Here is a 22,324-nt window from a genome sequence, read left to right as displayed (position 1 = left end):
GTTCCATCATAAGGTTATGTGGTTAAGTTGGAAAATACAGTATACACATTAAAGTTTACCAATGTGAAGAAAGGACAAGGTGTTATTTGGCTCCCAAGTATAGCAACGCACGTCAAGTAGTCATTCTGCAACTTTTCTCACAAAAGGTAATAGTTTGCATTTAAGTCTTAGACAGCACCTTCAGGTCAACCAAATGCCAAAAAACAAGGTCAAAGCTAAGCAAACGCTGTAGCCACTCATCTGCAGTGTCCGGTCTATGGCTGCATACTAGAATAGATATGTCGAAATAATGGGTTTCAACACCCCTATCCTTTCCCGTCCCCACTCTACATGCCGGCCTCCTTGATACCAGCGAAGGAGCTAGGAGTCCTTTTGGCAACATCTTTTTCACAAGACTTGACTATACAGAAAAAACTGCTCGTGCATCAGGTTTTCATTAGCTTTTCCCACTCCGTAGAATTCATTCTGCAAAGCGAGCATGGTAAATACTAGTCATGCCAGCTCTATTGTGAAGGCAATGGCTCAAGTGTCCAGCGTTTCCATGACTCGACCAGTTAAGACCCACAACCACCCTGCAGAGCTATAAAAGCTAAACATCATAACATAAGGTGTATGTATGTATGGCTACTTAATGCTGGTTCTAGGTATTCATTTGCAGAGCAATATACACAAACATTTTTTAAAAGGCTTGGGGTATGCAGCATCTATTTTAGTTAAAAGGGTCCAGTTGGAATTGTTTTTGTAACCTTGATGCTGCAGTACAGCACATTCATAGTCTGGACCTTCACACAAAAATATTAAGGAAATGAAAAGTTTTCCATACACGCAATGGAAAAATCTTTTCGCTCACGTCAAAAGCCCAAACCGCTGGACGGATTTTCACCAAATTTGTTGCAGGAGCAGCGACTTGGTCCGGAACGCTTGCTTTTGCAAATTTGGTTTAAATCTGTCCAGTAGTTTTTTAAAAACAAAAACAGCCCAAAAGTAGGTCCCACAACATTTGTGATATCTGGGTTCGGTCTGCAGAGGGGCATCCGATTGGCCTAGAGGGCAACGTGATGTCCGTGGACATCAGACGCACCCATTGATTGGATTGTGAAAAGCGTGAAGTGCGTCAGATTTTTGGAAATGCCCGCCATGTTGGATTCGCAGACAGCCACTGTTGTCAGTGAACACTGCAGTAAAAACAGATTTAAAAAACACAACATTGCACTTGTCAAACAATCTGGGGTGATGAGGATAGGATATGGCCGTAAGAAGCAAAAAAATAAAAGTATATTTCATTCCCGAAGTCCGCAAATAGTCCGGATGTCCGGGTACAGCCCTGCGATGTTTGCAAACACTTCGGATGTTCATGGATATCTATGCCTATTTCTGCATTACAGGTTTGCTGAAAAGCAGTTTTTGGATGGCTTATATCTTTGGCGCCACTCAATGGAACTGCATGAAAAGTGTGGAGCTGTTTTGTCGAGAGGGGACAAAATTAGAGGGGGGATCCCAAAATATTGTAAAAGGCTTATTAATGTGGTGGCATTTGACGAATCTACACAAAGGTTTGCCTAAAGATTTTAAATCTAGATATAAAAGTGTTTGTCAAGTTTGGTGTGATTTTGTCAAGAGGGGGCTAAATTAGGGGTGTGGGGGGGTCTAACCATTTTTAGATGCCTTTTAACTCCCCCCCCCGATTTTTTTTTAACCTTTATTTTAGTTTACAGTAATAACATTGAAAAAAAAATCAATAATACAATCACAGCAATATATACAATTGAGAACCTCAGCATATATACATTAACTCCCCACCCCCTGCCCCCTGATTCACATCATATTCTTTTGAGTTGTACAGTATCAGAAATGTACCCCATATCTTCTCAAATACGACCATCTTCTTATCCTTCCAATAAATCACTCTTTCCATTTCTGCCAAACTATGCATTTCAATAGTCACCGGTTCAACAGACTTCAATCCTCTTAGTATTCGTTTTTTCCCACCATTGCACTTCTAAAAATGTTTTTTTTTTTAACATATAGTTAGATCTTCCAACAAGTCATCACATGGCTTATAACTTTGTTGCCGTTTGACAAATGTTGACAAACGTTTTCAGAAAGATTATAGACCCAAAAGTCTGAATGGATGTTGTCAAGCGGGGGCTAAGTTATATGACTATTGCATGTACATACATTTTGAAAAAATAAAAAACATGGTTGGATTTCCAGCAAACTCGTGTAAGGAGCATTGGCAAGAACCATAAAGCATGGTTTTGCGAACGTGCCAGCGTTTTATTTTTTGACAAATGTCAAAATGTAGGTACAAAAAAAAATGACATACCTTTGGTGAACGAGGTATAGCCCGTGGCCATGGGCAGTGGCCAGATTGTCTGGATTATGGCATAAAGTCATGACCCGGACAATCTGGCTACGACCACCAGGGCCAACAAATGTGGTTAAAGTGGCCATGTTCACCCGGGACCGGCTATGTGATAAAGTTATTCGAAAGTGGGATAGGTTTGAAAGGGCAAGATAATATGGCCATTGGGTTCTCCCTTCACCTTCTGCAGGCTGCCATGGAAAGGGAAGAGGGGCTCCGTACGAAGCCGCGCCTTCCCTTTCCATGGTGACCATCTTCAGTGTAGGAAGACAATTTGTATTTTTTAGCACCCCGGGTTGGCTGGAATGGGGTATAACGGAGCCCTCGTTATCCACCCTCGCTTCGGCCGATAACTTGGGCTGCCGGGCTGTTTTACCCAGTTTCAGTGCCTGAAACGGGGGGATGAACGCCTATACATTAGCATAACACAAAATGCTAATGGAAAACCTGGGAAAACGTATTGAGTCTATGTACTTTACTGAGAAATGTAAAGTGGATGGAGTCTATAAGATTTTATTTTTTTAGTTCCATTTAACTGTGAAAGGTGGTTCTTAAAAGGAACCTTTCTTTTGGTGCTTTTTGTGATGTCATCTTTCATGTCCTGGGTGTTAGTCAGTACACAGTGGTGGCGCGAGTTAGGGTTGCTTAGCTTACCATAAACAGCAAATTTCTGAGATTTTTCAGTTTTACTTGTAACCATAACATCCCTTTAACAAAGTTTTTTCCATTGAATTTCATAGGTTATTAGTGCAATTAAACCATAGCGTCCCTTTGACAAAAATAATTTCAGCGATTATATATTTTATATACTCTAGATCACCCAGGGACGTACAAATCTCAAACTGCTGCAATATACATCCCTTGCTAATCATGTTTATGTGCCTGAAGTCTACAATTTACATTTTAAATTTGCTGATTATGATCATAACACACAGGGCTCCTGATATACTGGTGAGATGTGGATAACTAATGTTTCGTTGAGGGGCACACGGGAATAAAAAAAAGTTACTAAATGTAGGAATTCAGCATCTTTTTACCATAAATGTGCTGCTACAGTAAGCAGCAAAAAGGATGGCAATGCTTAACCTGAAGTGCATACAATATCAATGCCCTCATCCTCTTCCCCCGCAGGATTAATATTGCATATAAAATGCGGTTCGTAGTCTCTGGAGTCTGCTATAACCTATTTAAGACACATAAGAAGCAGGCATCACCCGAATAACCCATCTACAGTGCAAGTTGGAAGGTCTTGAATTAAAACCTCAACAGGTGGCAGAGTATGGCTGTCTGGTAACAGGCCAATATTTGTACCCACCTTTTGGCTACAGCAACAACAAAAAAAAAAGAAAACAGTTAATGCAACAAAGAAAAACATGTAGTTTGCCCTTTCAAACCCTTCGCTCTTTTGGAGAAAGGATACGGTCATTAAAAGTCCACCAAAAAGGAACATAAATACAAAGTCTGCCGTCCGACTTCGGAAAGAGCCCTCTTCCAGCATTCGACAGTAGCGATATCTGAAGGAAGAGTAGTTCAGGAACAATGCAGAAGTAACAAAAACAAATAGAATGATAAAGAAGTGTTGCACCACAAGTTTAATAACAGTTAATCAACTGAATTCATTGACTTGGGAGGGATAAAGGGCTGACTTAGTCCGAAAGCGATTTTTACCACAACTTCAAGTTGCAGACATCTCTTAAGTAAGCGCTTAACGCACAGAGCTAGCTAACGCTGAGATGTAAAGCTAGATAGCGTTTTGTGCAAGTTATAGCAATAAAAAAGGTACTGGAGTCATGGGCCAGTTCCTCAGGCGAGCCCTTTTAATTAAGTTACATCTGTCAATAAGTAAATAGTATGTGTAGAACCCACCAGTGCCCACCACCCAGGTAACTGACCCCAATGGTCCATGTAGGAACACCAGGTCCAGGGAACATTCCACACACCCACAATCTACACAGGACCTCAAACAGTCTTGCAGCAAACTCACAGGTTCACACATACAGACAGTGAAACAAACCATATACCCATGCAGCAGGCATTCCACCTTCCATGAACCCTGCTGACAATCCACATTAAACCACCAGGGGCACGCTGAAGTAAGGACAACTGCCACGTGGCTTGCTGAGGGAGCAACATTTACTTATCCCACTCCCACGTGACAGACACAACAACGCATGCCTGAGCCATGCACCTAAAGAGAAAAAGCAAGTAGAGCCAAAAAGCCCCAGAAATCCACTAGGTACTGTAGAACCACAGTAACAACCAGCCCTATCCTCCACATCAAACCAGATGTGTACTGGCATCAGAACCACAACCATGCACACTTGTGCATCTCCAGGTCCAACAGTCTCAGAATGCTGCTAATGTTATTTGGATTTGTGCTGTGCACCACTGCCATTTTCATGGTCATCAGGCGCGCCTGGATCTGTAGATCGAAGAAGGTTGAGGGCAGGGGGGGGGGGGGTGAAATGGTAAGGGGGTTAACAGGAGAAGACAAGGAGTTGAGCCAAACTGTGGGGGGGGGGGCAGGGGGAGTAGAGCAAGGAGCAGCTGGCCTCACTGCAGGCATGTTCATTAGGTGGTGGAGTTTTCCCCTATAGGTCCGTTTCCCTATGGGAGACCCAAAGTTAGCGGGGACATTTCTGTATTGCAGTCAGTTTTAAGTGTAAAGTTTTGACAAGGTTGTAATGGGCCGAAATAGTTTAACCATATTTTTGTGACGGCGAGTTAATGAGGGTGTGTTGAGTAAGGTGTTTGAAGAGCGAGATTGCACGTTGAATTGAAACCCTCACCTTTTTTGGTTGCAAGTAAAAATTGTGCATTTTTTTGAACCACTAAAAAAGATAGATGGTGGGTTGGAGTTAGGCATATAGTAAGGAGTGTGGGGTAGGTGAGGGGCAGGTGTAAGGTCGGCATTTGTACTTTGAAGAAAAAAACGAAAATCACAAAAATCAATGTTTCCATCATGGAACCTGGGCAGGTCTGTGTAATATTGCATCTTCAGAGTAGGTTTAATAGTATGTTCCTTCTTCACGGAAAGAACTGCATTTTCTGATGGTGGTGTGTGTGGTTCAGGATGACGACTGTGATAGTGGAGGTTAGCATGGTTTAATCGTCGTTACGTAGTTCAGTAGGTTTGTTGTGTTTCAAGAGAGGCGTTCTGTTGCTCTTGCTAGTTATGTGGAGTAGTATGTTAAGAAGGTGCTGTAATGTGCAGTAGTGCCCTCGTTTGTGGTTGTAGGTTTTCCTATATTGGGTTGTGGGTATATCTAGATCTTGCTGTGTTGAATAGCCAGAATGCTGAGAAAATCCCCAGCATTTTACCGTCCGAGAATGCTGGGATATCCAGATCGGTTTATTATTATTATTTTATTATTTTTTTTTTTTTAAACTGACCCATATCACGTAACGTTCACATAGAAGTATTAGCAATAGGACGTTTACAAGATGAATTTGGGGACAAGATGTATGATTTGGTGCAACGTGGAAGTCTTGAAGCAAGTGGTTATGTTTGGTAATTAATACTTAGGAGTACATAACATGATTCTAGCTATGGGGAAGTAAGTAGGAGTTGGTTAAGACTAATTTGAGATTCTGAATTGATAAATCAGCACGTTAACTATCTTGGATCGTCTTGTACTTATTTTCTTAAACTTATCAGGCAGATTCGGCCCTATTTAATGGACCACAACTGTGCCATCTTGGCCTGTGCTATTATTGGATCTGAGATTGATTACTGTAATGTCCTTCTTGATTGTATCTCACATTCCAACCTGGCTAAGCTTCAAGTTTTTCAGAATGATGCCATGAGAGCTGTTTTTGGTCTCGCGCAATGAAGTTGCACGCTTAATGCAGCGCTAGACATAAATCGGGCCAGAATCATGCAAGCACTTCTGAATAAGAGCAAGTATCTTGCAAGAGATGCATGTGCGGCCAATGAAGCGAGCGCCTAGCCAGTGTAACATGATCGCAGCGTGACACCAAAAACCACTCTCATGGCATCATTCTGAATAACTTGAAGCTTAGCCAGGTTGGAATGTGAGATACAATCAAGAAGACCATTACAGTAATCAATCTCAGATCCAATAATAGCACAGGCCAAGATGGCACAGTTGTGGTCCGATAAATAGGGCCGAATCTGCCTGATCGGTTTAAGAAAATAAGTACAAGACGATCCAAGATAGTGAATGTGCTGATTGGTCATCAATTCAGAATCTCAAATTAGTCTTAACCAACTCCTACTTACTTCCCCATTGCTAAAATCAAGTTATGTACTCCCAAGTATTAATTACCAAACATAACCACTTGCCTCAAGACTTCCACGTTGCACCAAATCATACATCTTGTCCCCAAATTCATCTAATTTCACTACTCCACAGCGCAAAAACCCTATAGTACTACTCGTAAACGTCCTGTTGCTAATACTTCTCAAACACGTAAGAGGAAGTAGAAATAGCTATGCCTATAATCATTAAAACAGTTGCAATCCATGAGCTTGTAAACGGATATTGGATGTCCCTCTGTGGAGCAACCATTGCAATAATACAGCTCCGGAACTTAATAAAAGACCACAAGTCTTTCCGAAATCGGATGAACTCACAGGATTAAAAGAATATTCCTGTTTCTTCCATGATGATACCTCAACACTAGAGTCTACACGAGTGGGTGGGTGAACCAGTGGTTGGGGGTAAAGGAACGATATTCCCTCTGCCCACTTTTCCCTCCACACCCCCCATTCTCAGTTACTCACCCCAATCAAACTCCCTACCATGTTCCTTCCTACCACTCCACCCCCAAACCCACAACACTGTTTCACAACAGTTGAAGCTAGACTGAAGAAAACACGGTGAAAGAATGTGCATTTAAATGGCCAACACCAGTGGGTCATTGTCCCCCTCAGCGTGCAGATTTATGCAGCCTTACCTTCCAATAAGCCACCTCTTAAGGGACATGCCCCAGGACTACAGCCACTGACAGACCTCTCCATGTTGCATCTACAGCAATTTGCAGATCGCTACCGAGCTGGGCTTTTTGACTGCTTGGGAATGGGCTTTATGTCCCAAGCAGCCTATTGAAATAAATAAAGCCAATCCAGCACCTGTGCAACAAGATGCGACACTGGATTGATACTGGCATGGCCTAGGTTCAAATCCCTAACAGAGGAAAAGTTAATAAATAAAAACAAAGTAGGCTTACCTACAGTCCTGGAACAGTACTCCAGGTCACCAAGTAAGGAACAATGACGGATTTTCGTTAAAAGTAAGTGAATGTCGTACCATTTAGTTCCCTCACACTTTGACCTATTGGGGTTGGGTGGGGACAGCAAAGCAATCATAAAAGAGTCACACAAGGTGCAGGCTTCCAAACATTAACATCGTGGGCAATCACTCAGAACTAAGCAGCCTTCCCTTGACTTAGTTGCACAAAGGTAGTTTTCCTTCTCTTACACCCACCATCCAGTAAGTCACGGTGTTCTGCTCGAATCAACTGTTTTTTCGAGTTCACAGTTTCCAGCAAACTTCATCTTTCGCTTTTCATCATGTCAGGGACGGCCCATTGCATACAATGCTCCTGCTCCCAAGAGGTTTGACGGCTATGTAGGGAGCTTTTCAAAAGTATAGTGATCTCCCTCGGCCTCCCTCAAGCTATTTCTTGTTACCAATGTTAGGGTGTGGGGTTACTACCTATGCCCGGACATCATCTTGCTGATGATCGGTACTAGTACGATAAGAATGCTGGAGCTGGCTCCTCCACAATACTGCTATGCCAGGAAACGCCCAACTGACATGGACCGTTCGTGCCCCATCCTCCCCTCCCACTGCCCTGCTTGGCAGAACCATCAGGTACTGGTCCTCCATATGCCATTTACCACACTTTGCCTGTCCCCTGCTGGCCACTTTTTGCACATCATAACAACATGGAGCCGCCAGTGGCTTCCCTCGGAGCATGCAGGTTGCTCGTCCCAGTTCTCTGGTGCTCAGTGCCCCTTGGTAACAGACTTCTGCCAATGGGCTGTATAAGCACACCACGTTGGCCTCCCAAGGACCAATTTCCCTAACACACTGTGTGCCAGTCTTTAATCATTTACTCCACTTGGGTAGTCGTAGTGTAACACTACCATGCTCTTCCCCCTTCTCTGGGTGGATCCTACGCAACCTCAGCTTCGGTCCATCTAACCTGCCACAAAATCTGGTTAAGCAGGTTACCTGCTTCTTGAAGGTCCCCCCTGGGTCGTGAGGCATCTGGGGGCTGTGGGTCCTTTACTGCCGGCTCCCCCACAACAGCATTTTTGGGTCAGTCTCTTGGCGCCTCTATGGACATCCTCTTCAACAATTTGTAGTAATGAAGTACTGCAGCCACCGCTGAATTACTCAGGTTAGTCCTTTATTAAAGATACATCTTCCAAGTAGATGAGATGTGTAGTACCCACCCACTCACCTAGCAACTGTCCCCAATGGTACTTGGTGAAATACAAGCGGGGGGGGATATTTCATCCCCCTCATCCCCCACCAATCCTAGACGACCTCGCACAGGACAGCATCTTTGCAGGCATTCACATACATAGACCTATAAGAGGTAACCAGAGCCCAAGTAGCACATACCATTTTGAGCCATTTGCATTGCAGTTTAATACAGTTCATAACTTCTAGGGTTTAGCGCAGAAACAGAACATGGGTCTTAATTGCCAGCAGAACGCCCCTTTAGGGTTGGCAGCATTGGGTAGGTAAGATGAAGGCACGAGAGACTAAAATAGTGATACATCAGTTGAAGACAAGGGGAGACAAAGCAACAATTATTTTTCACAGTTTACAGAGAACAGGTCAAAGTAAAACCATTACCATTATACCTCATCAAATAAGAGACACACGAGTCACACATAAGAAATCAAGTCACAATTCTGAGGTTTAAAAAATTGGCAGTTAGATATGCATATGAAACTTTATAGCATGCACAACACAGTTGCAAAGGATACAGGAATATCATATTAAAAAAAAAGTTGAATCCAATGGGACCAAAGAATAAAAAGTTTGTGATTAACCGCCATACCTGCAATAGAGGGAAGAACAAATATTAAGAGACATACATACACAAGATAATATTGTGTGCCACTGGAGCACCAAGTATGCTACTGAACATGAATTGGCATGTAAGGAAAATAAAGAATAAAAACAAACCATGAACAATACAGTTCTGTCATTTAATCTGAAATTAGGTTGATAGTTTATGGATACAACTGCAAACATTCAGTGAAAAAAAATGGTTTTTCGTTTCCTCGCCCTGGGCCATTTGATCCAGGTTGGACCCTCGTCTTTTCTTAGACTGGAGTTCTGCCCAGCGTTCAACTGCTGAGTTGCTTGCTATGGCAATGACTAAATTTAACAAGGATGGGTTGACAGCCCATACCACCACCCTGGGCAATGCCATTGATAAATTATATAGTTGAACAAAAGACAGGACGAAGAAACTTGCTTACAACCACAGTGTGGAGCAGCTACACAAAAGGGGCACGCCGACTTCAGCCACAGAATGTGCTTGTACAGAAAAGACTGGCGCCCACAAGCTTAGAGAACACACTTATGAAAACGACAGCCATCCTGCTGGCACAAGGGCCAGAACTGGTGGAAGAGGAGAGATGGACGTTACATACATTTTGGCCAGAGACCCCAGCGGCACCCAAGCTTCATTAAGAGTTTGTAATTTTACGGTATGGAATGCAAATCTCAAAAGAATGCTTGGTCTAGGAACCAACATTCTTACCCATGGAATCTTTAGTAGTCAAACACTTTACTGTATTTCATAACACAGATGGCATGATCTGGTAGACTTAAAGAGGATCATAGCCAAAAATGGATTGACACGTAATGAATGCTTCCCTTCCCACCCCTGGTGGCGATCCTGGATTAATGAGCAGCATACAACCATCAAACATAATAATAGGTCCTATCCTGCCCCGACAGAATGAAAACTTGAATTCGTTAGTTGGATCAAAGACAAAGTCAGTCTGTTGGTATCCCTGCTGCAACCCGTTAAATTGCAGGTATTTTATGAAACAAGCCCAAACCACGCACTCAATAGAATTCTTAAAATGAACAGAAATGCTTTTAAATTGTAACAGATTGCAAATTAGTTATGAACACGGGCAGTTATAGCAGCCTTCCACGAGGTCCTATTGTAGAGGGTTTTTACTTATGTGAGGCGTTTCTGCCCTTAATTCTTTACGAAGGAGTAAACAGCAATCTGTAGCTAAACCTGAGTTGGGACACTTGCACCTTACCGCACACATGTGCAAAATGAAGCCCAGGGGTATAATCGGTCAACAAACCTACACCGACCTTCTGCAGGTCTCTAGTATTGGCAGGGTACTCTGCGTGGGATTTGGCCCTGCCCTGTGGTCGGTCAGCCCTGTTGACTGACATTTGTATCCAATAACCTGGATAAATAAAAAGACAGCCTTATTTCATTGGCAATGCATGAACAGACTTTATATATAAATGTATAATATATATTAGACCCACATAAACAATGGCAACAATACAGTGCTGGAGGGTGTTGGGCACTTACGTTACAGAAATAAAATAAATGATTGATTAAATAACATCAGTTCATTAAAATTTGATATGGGGTGGTTGGGAGCTTGAATTTCAGACAATAATTAAATAGCATCAATTCATTAACATCTGATGATATCAGGCATAAATAAACGATTAACCTCGGTGCATGAACCCCAACTTCACTGTGTACCAAATTGCTACACAACTTCCCAGCCTTAGGGTAGGCAACTTAGATGATTTAGGGAGAAACCCATTACACTAATCGCCTAGGGTAGCTCCAGCCTACCACGAGTACAAACATAACGCACACCTATACTTTTGACAAGGGAAACTAGAAAGGAGACAAAGCCACTATCTCACTTTTAGATAGCTACATAGAAGGGATGGGCACTCGTGTTGCCTTACTTTGGTACAAAATAACTGCTCTCCGGATGAATAAACATGCCACAGCCAATCTGTCCTTGGCTGTAATGAGATACCTCCTTTTCCCCCCCTTCTCACCCTTACATGTACTGCTGTGCTAAATAGTCTTCTCCTGTATCCCTCAGATAATGGGCGTAACGCTCACTAGCGAGAGAACCGCACAGTGAAAGGAGAAAAAGAATACATGGCTGAGTCTTTCAATTGTGAACTGGGTCTAAAACTGCTCTTTCCGTGTGACAAATCTTTCAGATTCTCCTCATCTAAAATCCCCCTGGATTTCTACGTTCTAAGGAGCGAGGGAAACTCGACGGCACTGACAGCCCAACACTCGGACACCCTTTCTCCGATTGATCACTGGACCTGTGCTTGGTTCAAGTGGAAATCCCTCCTAAAATGAACTCCAACTTCACACCCCGATATATAAACAGAATGGTGAGGAAGTGTAGCCATACATGCGCCCACCTCTGCCGTGGCCATTAAAACCATACACCTGCACATGGTACCAATAACCTTGCACCAAGAAAAAAAATTAACTATAGTCGCAGTGAGCACTAAACAGAGGTTATCGCTGGCCTCGCCTCATACAGCGTGTTGGTCTGCCTCCCACTCTCGCTTCTGGTGCGGCCCATCAGTCACCAGAGTTCCCGGGAAGGGAACTTAGCTGGGGCATAGGCCTGGCAGACCCTTCACGCCGACCGGACCTCGCCCAGGTCTGCAGCTCTCTCTGCATCCTCTCTACCGGGAGAGATAATGTATCGATTGGGCTGGCACATTCAGCACATCCTGGGCAGAGATTATGGGGGGGGGGAACAGGACCAGCCAGACCGGCCTGCTTCAATATGGGCTAGAGCTACCACAGGTTCACTCACCCTGCATTAACCACTCTCTCCTCTTTGCGTCTCACACCAATTCCCGGGCTTTTCTCAGTCTCTGGCTTAAACCAACCTCGCACACAAGGGAGGGGCGCAGCTTTATAACTTAAACTTTCTTCTCGGGAATGAGATGAATCCCCCTACTGGCGGGCTAGACCACCACCCTGCATTATTGGCTGTTCTAAAAAATGGAAAGACGAAGGAGACCGAACATTTTTTAAAAATAATCTATATGTATATGTTTTATTAACAAATCCCAATCCACCAGAGGATAATCCAGATTGACCTGGCAAACTCCGAATTACATGTGCATGCAATTACCAACAATTTATTTACACATCATATGTTATACAACATTCTTGCACAGAGGTTGTCATTTTTATTTTCTTCCAACATCCGAATTAAATAAATAGCCTTTGACAGACCCAACTTTAGCAGCAGGGTTACACTAGAAAAGTGCGGTCTCAGGGTCAAATCAACGGAGGGACTCATTCAGTATGGGAGAAGAAAGCCACTGTTCAAATCTCCAAACAGAACGTCAAGTGAAGGCAATAAAACCTCTGGGGCCATGTAGTCACTGGCAAAACTCATGTAAAGTTAGAGGCAGTGCCACCTTGGCTAGGCTTTTAGAATGGGTACATGGATATTGCAGCCACTACCTCCTATTCAGTGATAAAGTATTAAGTCTAGCTAGTCATAATCTTTGCTCGTCTGTAATCATTGGCACATGGGTTTATATATGAGTCTTGAGCGCTTAGATTTTTATGTTCAGAAGTAGATACACTCACCTGCTTGCTCTCTCCGAATGAATTTCCACCCTCGATTGCCTGTTCTTGTGTCAATGTGGATATGCAAATCTTGGCCTTAGTACGGTGGGCTAGTAAGGCGTCCACTCTGCTGCTCTTCAATTAAAATGCCCTTTTTAACATGCCTCAGTCTCTTCAGTTGCTCCCGTATAGGAGATTAATTTGCAGTGTACACTCTGTGATCCAGACTGCATGTGTTATTTTTCCCGTTTGTGTTATTCCCTTCAAATAATCTCCCTGTGTTCGTCTGTACCAAGTTTAAATTGGTTGCAATGGCTCTACATGTCCCCCTAATGCGGTTTTAAGGTATCCCAGTGCGTGTTGTGCGATGCATCTACTGGTGAAAAGGTTTTAGATTTTCACAGAGAAATGTGCGAATACCACCCAATTGAGAGCACACAATTGGGAAGAGAACAGGCGTTCCTATTAGGTTGTTTCTGTCCACGTTCTTCTTAGTGGCAACATTCTGTATATAAAAAAAAAATATATATGCACTTAAACAAATGTGGCGGCCATTCACCCCCCTTTTTTAAAGTGTCAACCTGGGCAAGAGCCCATCTAGTTCAGTGCTTGTGAAATTGGAGTGCCAAAATAAAATTGACCATGTTCACCCAACAAAGTAGGATTGTGGTTTTACATATCATAAGCCAACACCAGCATACACATCGAAACAAATTAGTGTGGGGCAAAAGTGGGTGTCATCCAGAAGCTATATAAAACATTTATTTTACACAAAAAAAAACCACTAAACACCCACATGGGAGCAATCAATCATATTGGGAGTGATCTGCTAAGGTTCTGAAGAGGAGGACGTGTCCCCTTTTGGAAAGGGCTGACAATACTTTTTGAGAGCCAACACAGTACATTAACTGGACTAAATAAAGATAGTGTGCTTTAAAAATGGTAGGGTCCTGCCGATATGTTTTAAGTGTGTTCTAGGCAGGGATGCAGGATCAGGAACTGTTTTGGGATTATTTTAAGGACGCAGAATCGTGCAGTGCTGGAGTGCAATCGGCAGTCCTCCCACCCCAATTTCAGAGCCTCTATACCCACCCATGTTTGAACCTTCAAGTTTCTTCCCTTTGGTATTTCATCCACAGTTTCCTCAATTGGCACGTTTCACAGTGATGTTTCACTCCTTAAAGCTTCAAAAACTGAGGTGATCTGGGCGCAGCACTACTTGGGACTCGAGCACAGGTTCTTCCTGCGAATGTGCCTTACTTATAAGTCTTCCTAGCCCATGCAACACTTCTGTTTTCAGAGTATTCACCGCTTGATGAAGTAAGTTCCTTGAGGCATTCTATTGGCTATTCCTTAAGACAATGAAACCAGAAAAGCCCCATCGGTGGTCGAACTGAAAAGAAAAAGGCTCAATTTTTTTCAATGACTCTCGCTGCGATATGGCTCAGCTGAGCCTTCCCCCTTGGCCCTGAAAAATGTCCTGAAGGTTTGGCCTGAACACAGGATTCAGGTTTCCTCTAGTCACTTTTTTAGTGAGTGTAATCATAAAGTAGTTCTCTCGGAATGCTGTCCAGTAGAACAGTGTGCAGCAACGCATCATCGAAAAACCATTTAACAGATTATTTTCTCAGCATCCGACACCAAGGTCCCTGCATGGACCTCAAGACTGTCCCCGACTGGGTGACCATGAAAGCAAGCCAAAGTGTGTGTGCCCCCCACCCCCTGCCCACTCTCAAAGAAGTAGTCCCTTGCACCAGGGGAGAAGCTGCAACAGGCCGACAGGGAGCATCAGGAACCGGGCGAGACTAATTCTCAGGCCACACTAGTTAAGAGCTCTCATCAGCACCTCCACCCCAGAATAGTATGTCTATCAGTGGCCCAAAATGTTGCCAAGGGGAGGCAAGTCATCTACAAAAGCAATAGGGATCAGTGCAAAAATGGTACAATGGCAAAAGCAAGGCCACAGAAGTTTCTTCCAGCCCTGCCTCACCCCTCTATGTGCATTTCAACACTCAACATCCATGCCATCTACAGACAGCATCGGTAGACCTCTGTCCCCACCCACATCAAGAGATCCATTCATCAGTGACGGAAACCTACAAATACTGAGAATTAATAATGTCGTCTATACCCAATAAGGTGCCATAGTAAAATCCCACCCCATTACTCAGATTAATGGAAGCGGGGGTGGCCCCTGCAACCATTACATGTTAGCGGGGGCAATGAAAAAGTAAATCATAAAAAGCACCCAGCAGTGCTCGTGTGTGCCGCTGAAAAGGTAGGGGGGCGCGGGACACAGTGATGTATGTGATCATTTGCGCCACGCCATAATGGAATTCGGGTTTTTGAAAGTCGACATGGGTGGCGCAGCGATCACATAGATCCTCAGTGGGTTCGCTCCTCTTCAGTGCAACATTTCCAGGGATCCTCCCTCAGAGCTGCCTGGCCATGTGTGTGTTTTTCCATGTCACCCGCTCCCCGTAGAGGTGCATTTGCTGAAACCCCCCTACTCCCACCGAAAGGTCAGGTTCAGTGGCACAAATCAGAGGCGCACCAGCTCTTCAAAAATCCTCAGAGAATCACTTGAGCCGCCAACACACAATGCTTGGGTGTTCCAAAAGGAAAAGGGAGGCTTATGCAGCCCAAATACTGGGAGTGATGGGAGAGATACTGAGAAGCAGCAAGGCCCGGCTACAGCATTGTGGATGAGCATCCAAGCAGTCAACCACCATGACACTCGCTCACGTTCGCTTTTAAGACAAAGAGGGAAGATTCATTACTGGGACTCATGATCAAGCAACCCCTAGAGTGGGAGTTCTGGATGAAGAGGATTCCAAAAGGTTGCAGACCTTTTATGAAAATGGACATATTATAGATTACCCAATACATTTCTCATCTTTCTGCCTACCTTCTATGGAAACTGAATTTTAACCGAACCCCATAATTTGATAGTAATTCCAGGCATGCAAGTGTTTCTCACTGATGGAACCAATTTTTATAGCAAGTTATATGTTCTTTATCTTCATTAAACGGGATGCCAAAATAGTTAGAGGCCTCCAGATAAGAGCCTTACCAGGCCTTTCTATGCATTTAAATATTGTAAACATGAGCACCTTTTGTTTTTCTGAGAGTTTCATTTACGCACTAGTTGAGAGCATAGGACAGTGTAAATGTCAGGTCACTTGACAGAAACTAGAACACATTGATCCTTATCAGTCTGGATGAAATTGCATGCCATAGAGAAGAGGTCATAAAACAAGACATTTGCACTCTGATCTGTGTGCCTTTAGACGTTCGGAACAGCACTGTGATAATGAAAGGTTTCTTTTGTTCAACTTCTGCTACGTTTTGCGAGAGGAGCATTATGCATGCAAATTTGGTTTCCTGGTATGTTATGGTTCTATCAGTTAAGATGGAAAATATTGTTACCATTGGAAAGTATCCTTTGCAACCATAACACTGTTTTGAGTGAATGCATAGTTGCATTACAAAAGTAGTTTTTTTAAGTTCCTGTGTTCATCAAGGTGCATATATATATATATATATATATATATATATATATATATATGGTGTCCATCCAGATTAATGTGTAAGAGAAGGTTTTCTACAAATGTAATTTATTGTTTGAAGCCAGTCATCTTTGCTACACAACTTTGTTTTATTGCTAATGTGTTCTATTCATTTTCAAGTTTAGTCATATTTGGTTGCCTGTCACATACACTTGGTGTATTTTCAATAAGACTCCAATTATAAAAAAGGGTGTAAAATACAGGAAGCATGGATCAGTATGAAATGTCTAAACATCCACTAGCCTAACTTGGAGCCAATGTGGCAAATAGTACTATAATTGGATAGCGGCAGCAAGGCCTGTGTTCATACTTGGATTGTCATGACACCGTTCACAGCATCTTTCAATCTTCAAGACTACAATTCCAACATGTAAATGGCTTAATTTGGAACTGAAATAAAAACTAAAGCAAGACATGACCCCATAGAGGTAATCCAGATAGGGATGCAACTTCATATAGCGGTGCATACAGAATTCCTTCAACTTTTAGGAACTGTAATTGTTATTGCCTCAGTCAATTAAGTATCGACTTCTGCAGTACACAAGCCTAACTGTCCAGCAAACATCGGACCATGAGATTCTGTGCATGCAAAGGAAGTTCAGAGCGTTAGTGCACACTTGTGCCATTGGTGAGAGGGTGCTACTTCACTCTGTGCTTTAGCCGTTAATTGCGAGATACCTGCTTTTCAGTCACCATGTGGACTACTGAAACATGCGTCGGCGGGATGTGGCATACTTTTCACTCTCTTCCTTGAAATTTACTCTCAAAAGTTTAAAAATAAGGAGTACAATACACCCACCTCAAAATCGTATCTGGAAAACTGGATCCGTGTAAAGCGGCAATTACCTCTGGAAAGCTTTGCAGTTTCTCTGTTTTTCACAACATTTGTGTTGCTAGATTTTGAGTTTAGTCTTAGTACCACGACTGCTTTGTATTAAGCAAATTAGATATTTCTTCTTATTGTGAAGCCTCCAAAAAATACAATTTACAAAGTAGAACCCACAATATGTTTGACCTAGGAGTGTGTTCGTGGACAATTAGCTTAACAACAACAACAAAAAAAAGGATCACTTTTTTGGATTAGGCCCCGAGGTAGCACACATCAGTTAAGCATCAAGTCTCTTTTGTTGCGATAAGGCGATCAATGTTTAACACATGTAGGCCATACATCTCCATTTGCTTAGGTTAGCATTATTTGATGGAATCCTGGGACTAGGTTTATCCATGCAATTTAGTTCCTAGGTGTACTGTATATTGATTCACAGAAAGTAGAAGAGATTTGGGATGATAGTGTATTAGAAACCCAGGAATTTTTAACGCAGTTGTAATAAAAATATATGCTTATGTAATAAAGCACATGACCCAAATAAAATAGTCGTTTTTGAATTTATATTTGCCTAAATGTTACTATAATGTACCAGCACCAGATAAAGATTTTGAGGTAGGAGTATTTTATTCCCCATTTTTTTTTAACATTCAAACTTTATTAGGCACCTTGCATTATACATAAATCAACTGTACTTTTGTCTTACCCCTATACAATTATTAGGATTCACTTTCACAACTTTAACTCCAGTCATGTTTTATGGCGAGTCTTGGCAGACCATACACTAAAAACCGCCCCTGCCTTGTAATAAAATAGAAAAACTAAAATCAAGCATAATAACATACAAACATAAAATGTGGTGCAAAAAATACTCGGAAAACATACATGTCCCCCCATATTACTTCACGATTTGGCGACTTCTGGCGTGAACAGTCCATGATTTGGATCACTTTGGAGGCCTATATCAGTGAAAATGACAACATTTCGTCGGGTTTATGATAGATATTGGGGATATCATGCGCACTCACATATGGGATTAATGGGAACCACAGAGCCAAGCATTGCGGCATCCGCCCCTGCAGTGCCCCATCGATTTTGCTCATGGCTGGCACATACCAGACCCACACCCACCATTCCCTAATGTCCAGTTCTCCCCGACTCTTCCAATGCTTTGCTAGGACCAGTCTCGCTGCCATCAAAAAGTGGGTGACCAGACATGATCCTCTGCCCCCAGTTTGTAACGGCCTTGGGAATCCTCATTACCCAGTAATAACACCAGGTGGTCTAGTTAAAGTTCAAATCTGCAGGTTTCTTTAATTTGGCCAACTACTTTTCCTCAGCACCCCCAGATCTGTGAGCACCCCCACCACATGTGGCTAGAGTTTGGGGCCGTCCAGCAGCACCAGCACTGAGGGGAGAGCTGTGGATTCATTTTATGCAGCCGTTCTGGGGTCAGGTACCACCTACGCAGCATTTTAAATACCATTTTCCTTCAGTTGTACTGCCTGAGAAGCCTTTTTCCGCCCATGTCCAGATATTCTACCATGTTGACTCATCCATGGGCCTACCCACATCTTCCTCCCACTTAGACATGTACCCATGTGGGGCTTTAAATCTCCTGGAGTTTAGCACCCTATGTAGGGATGACAGTTTTGTTGCCAGGGGTGGGGGTTGTTGTGTTGCCTATAAATCCTAATGCTGCAGCTGAATATATCAAAATGTATCTGCATCATTAACCTGAAGGGTCTGCTTACATTGGCCAAATGTCAGAGGGAGGTTATCCTGAAACAATTGCCCCAACCTGTATAGCCCGCCCTCCAACCATCGCAGGAGTTGCCCTCTGCCCTGACCCGGGGAGAACCAGGGTCAGACTGGGACAAGAAATAGGCCCAGTCACCCAAATAAAAAGTGTCTCACCCCTCACCTCACGACCCTTGACCTCGGATATCACCGGAAGTTATGTCATTTGACCCCACCCCAAAGTGACATCCCGGGAAAGCGATGAAACACGACCTTCCCCCCCCCCCCTTGACAAAACAGGAAGTGGCATCAAATAGCATTGTCACCAAGTACACTATATTACTGTGAATCCAAGCAGACATCCAAGGCCAAATGATAATATGTTATTGTATAGCACATATGCATACAATATCCGCCAACCTGTGTTGGTACTCATTTATCGACCTAAGACGCAAAGGCGTTTTGAAGAAAAACAAAAAAAATAATAAATGGCCCAGGCATTGCCAGACACCAGCCCCCCACCTCCCAGGGACGATTTCCCCATCGTAGGAGAGGGAAAAGTGGTTGTAGCATACCGCTGAGCAGCCTTGTCCCATTGTAGTGATCATGTCTGGGCGCCCACACCTACCCATTCTCCTAGCTCTTGGGGGGCAGGGGCGGGGGGGGTTGGAACCAGCATCACTGATGTATGGGGGAGCCCAGGGCCTCTTGTTCGATGGCACCCCAATGCTTGGTGTTATTCTCCACGGCTCGACTCTAGGACGGGCACGATTTGAGCAGCGAAAAAGGTAGCTCTCTATGTCAGGTACCGCTAAACCACCCACTACCCTTGCTGTCATAAGCGTGTGCCTAGCAACTCTGGGAAACCTTTTGGACCTTATAAATCAAAAAATGTGTCTGCAATTCTCACTTCTGCCCTGGGGATTCAAATTGCTAACACTTGGAATGTATATAGCAATCTCAGCAGTAGAGTAATCTTGACCGCGGTTATTCTACCTATCCATGAGATTTCGGACACACCCCACCTTGCCAGATCCTGTTTGGCCCCCGTGAACAGCTGTGGAATATTCGCTGCACATAAGTAGGAGTATCTCGCTGCAAGATGGACGCCCAAGTATTTCAGAGAATGAGATGCACACGAGAATGGAAAGCTAGATTCCAGGTGCTCCATCGTCCACTGCGATTCCGTTATATTGATGATCGGAGAGTAATTCATTTTAAACCCAGAGACCTCCCGTAATCTGTCCAGTAATGAAATGATATGGGGCAAGGATGTTAAGGAGTCCCGCATGTAGGAAAGGAGATCATCAGCGCATAACACCAGTTTATGAGGATAGCCCGCCACCTCCACCATTGGGATATCCATCGAAGAGCGCAAACATGCCAAGTGCTCCATTGCTAGGGCAAAGAGGAGAGGGGACAATGGACACCCCTGCCAGGTCCCCCTTCTCCAATTCACTGGGCTTGACAGGACCCCCATTTACATTGATCCAGGTTGAGGGGAGAACAAAATTAGCCAACACCAGTTTACTAAACCGCCACCCCCCCCCTTGGAGTATCCTGGACAAGTATCCCCAGTCAACTCGATCAAATGCTTTTTCAGCGTCAATTGAGAGACGAGCCAACCATTGTCATGCTTTGCCTCGCCCAGGTCGTGAAATCCACTGTTCGACAAATGTTATCTAAAGTCAGCGGCCAAGGACAAAACCTGCCTGGTCTGTCGCCACTATTTCCAGGAGTACCACTGCTAAGCGTGTGGATATTTTTGAGAATAGGCGTCATCATTTAAGACTGGTATAGGCCTGTATGAGGAGCATAGCGTGGGATCTTTCCCAGGTTTGGTGAGCAACGTTAATACCGATTCCCCGATTGATGGCATGATAGACCCACTCACCATAAAGGAATTAAACACTTCTGCCATATGAGGCACAAGAACAGCAGACTTTTTTTATAAAACAGGGCTGTAAAGTCAACAGGTCCCACGTTAATAGGTCAATTTTGACCGATTCCTCATTCTGAAGTTGGCCCCGAGCGTCTGTCAACTCCCCCATTGATGTGCTGTTCCTCTGGGCCTTGAGTTTATAGGCTAATACTCTGGGCGCCTTATTTGAGGTGCTATAATAAAATAATTGTCGTGAGCAGCTTATGGGAGATGTCATCGCTCATAAGCGTTGAACTCCACCCTTGCCACCTGTAATTGTCCATACATCTTCCTCGCTCCACGCACCTTATATTGGGTTTCCTCGTCCTTAACTAACCCTTCTGCTTGAACCCGCTGTCCCACAAGGACCCTTTTCTGGGCTGAGGCTAGACTGATCAATTCCCCCCTCAACATCGGTTTTAGCACATCCCACACTCCAGATAGTGATACCTACCTCCCCTGTATGGTTAGATACCACCGCCAGCTCGAAGGTGGCAGAAGATATTCCCAGGAGAAGTGTCTAGACACCCCAAAAAATAGATTTCACCATATATCCACCAGCCCCAAGTCCCCTATGGCTTTTTTGCAAGAAACCGCTTTAGCTGCCTCAGACAGGGACGTTGGGCCAGTTCCGTTGAACATCCCCTCCAAGACTACATTAAAGTCCCTCCCACCCCTGGGGATGCTCGGGAATAGGTCAGTGTAGACCTGATCCTGGTGTTGGCTAGGGTTCCATAAATCAAAACCAAGGTGAAAACCCTGCCCACTAATCGTATTGGGTGGCCAATATATCTTACCCCGTTCAAAGTGAAAAGAACCAGCTATAAGGATTGCGACAGCCCCTTTTTTTTCTGGCCGGAGGACGCAAAATATTGGTGGGGGAGCCACCAGGATCTCAATCGCTGTCAGTCTCGCTGTAAAAAGCTGGGTCTCCTGGATTAGAACTATATCCGCTTTCTGGTCTACCATCTTAGACAACACGCTCTTCCTTTTCCTCTGCAAATTCAGCCCCATAACATTTAGGGACACAATCTTCACATTAGCCATTTCCACACCCCTCCCCACTTAGAACCTGTGGTAAATGACCAGCAGCCTTTCATTGCCCCAGTCTCCCACATTAGCAAGCAATTCCCCAGATTGTCTCATCCCAGCCTCTTCACAGATTATCCCATTTGGTGACCCATCCGGTTCACCATATAGACTACTGTTGAGCTGTACCATAACAAAAATATCAACCAAAAAAAAAAAAAACAACAATTCAACCCCTCATCAACCCTGTGTGGGGTAGTAAA

The 22,324-nt window shown here is 43.7% G+C and overlaps 1 protein-coding gene across 1 annotated transcript in view; it reads right to left on the bottom strand.

Annotated features, from left to right (window-relative positions):
- Positions 1-22,324, bottom strand: part of DERL2 (derlin 2) — a 94,849-nt gene that overhangs the window by 30,992 nt on the left and 41,533 nt on the right. The window contains exons 3-4 of the mRNA XM_069614598.1: positions 9,336-9,409; positions 3,786-3,879 (exon numbers count right to left, since the gene is read on the bottom strand). Of these exons, the coding sequence (XP_069470699.1) occupies positions 3,786-3,879; positions 9,336-9,409 (168 nt within the window). The remainder of the gene's footprint in view (positions 1-3,785; positions 3,880-9,335; positions 9,410-22,324) is intronic.

This window comes from Ambystoma mexicanum, chromosome 9 (assembly GCF_040938575.1).
Source record: "Ambystoma mexicanum isolate Mex_15411 chromosome 9, UKY_AmexF1_1, whole genome shotgun sequence".
NCBI classification, from domain to species: Eukaryota; Metazoa; Chordata; class Amphibia; order Caudata; family Ambystomatidae; genus Ambystoma; species Ambystoma mexicanum.
Note: the sequence above shows the minus strand (reverse complement) of the source record. Positions and strands in the feature narration are given on the sequence as shown.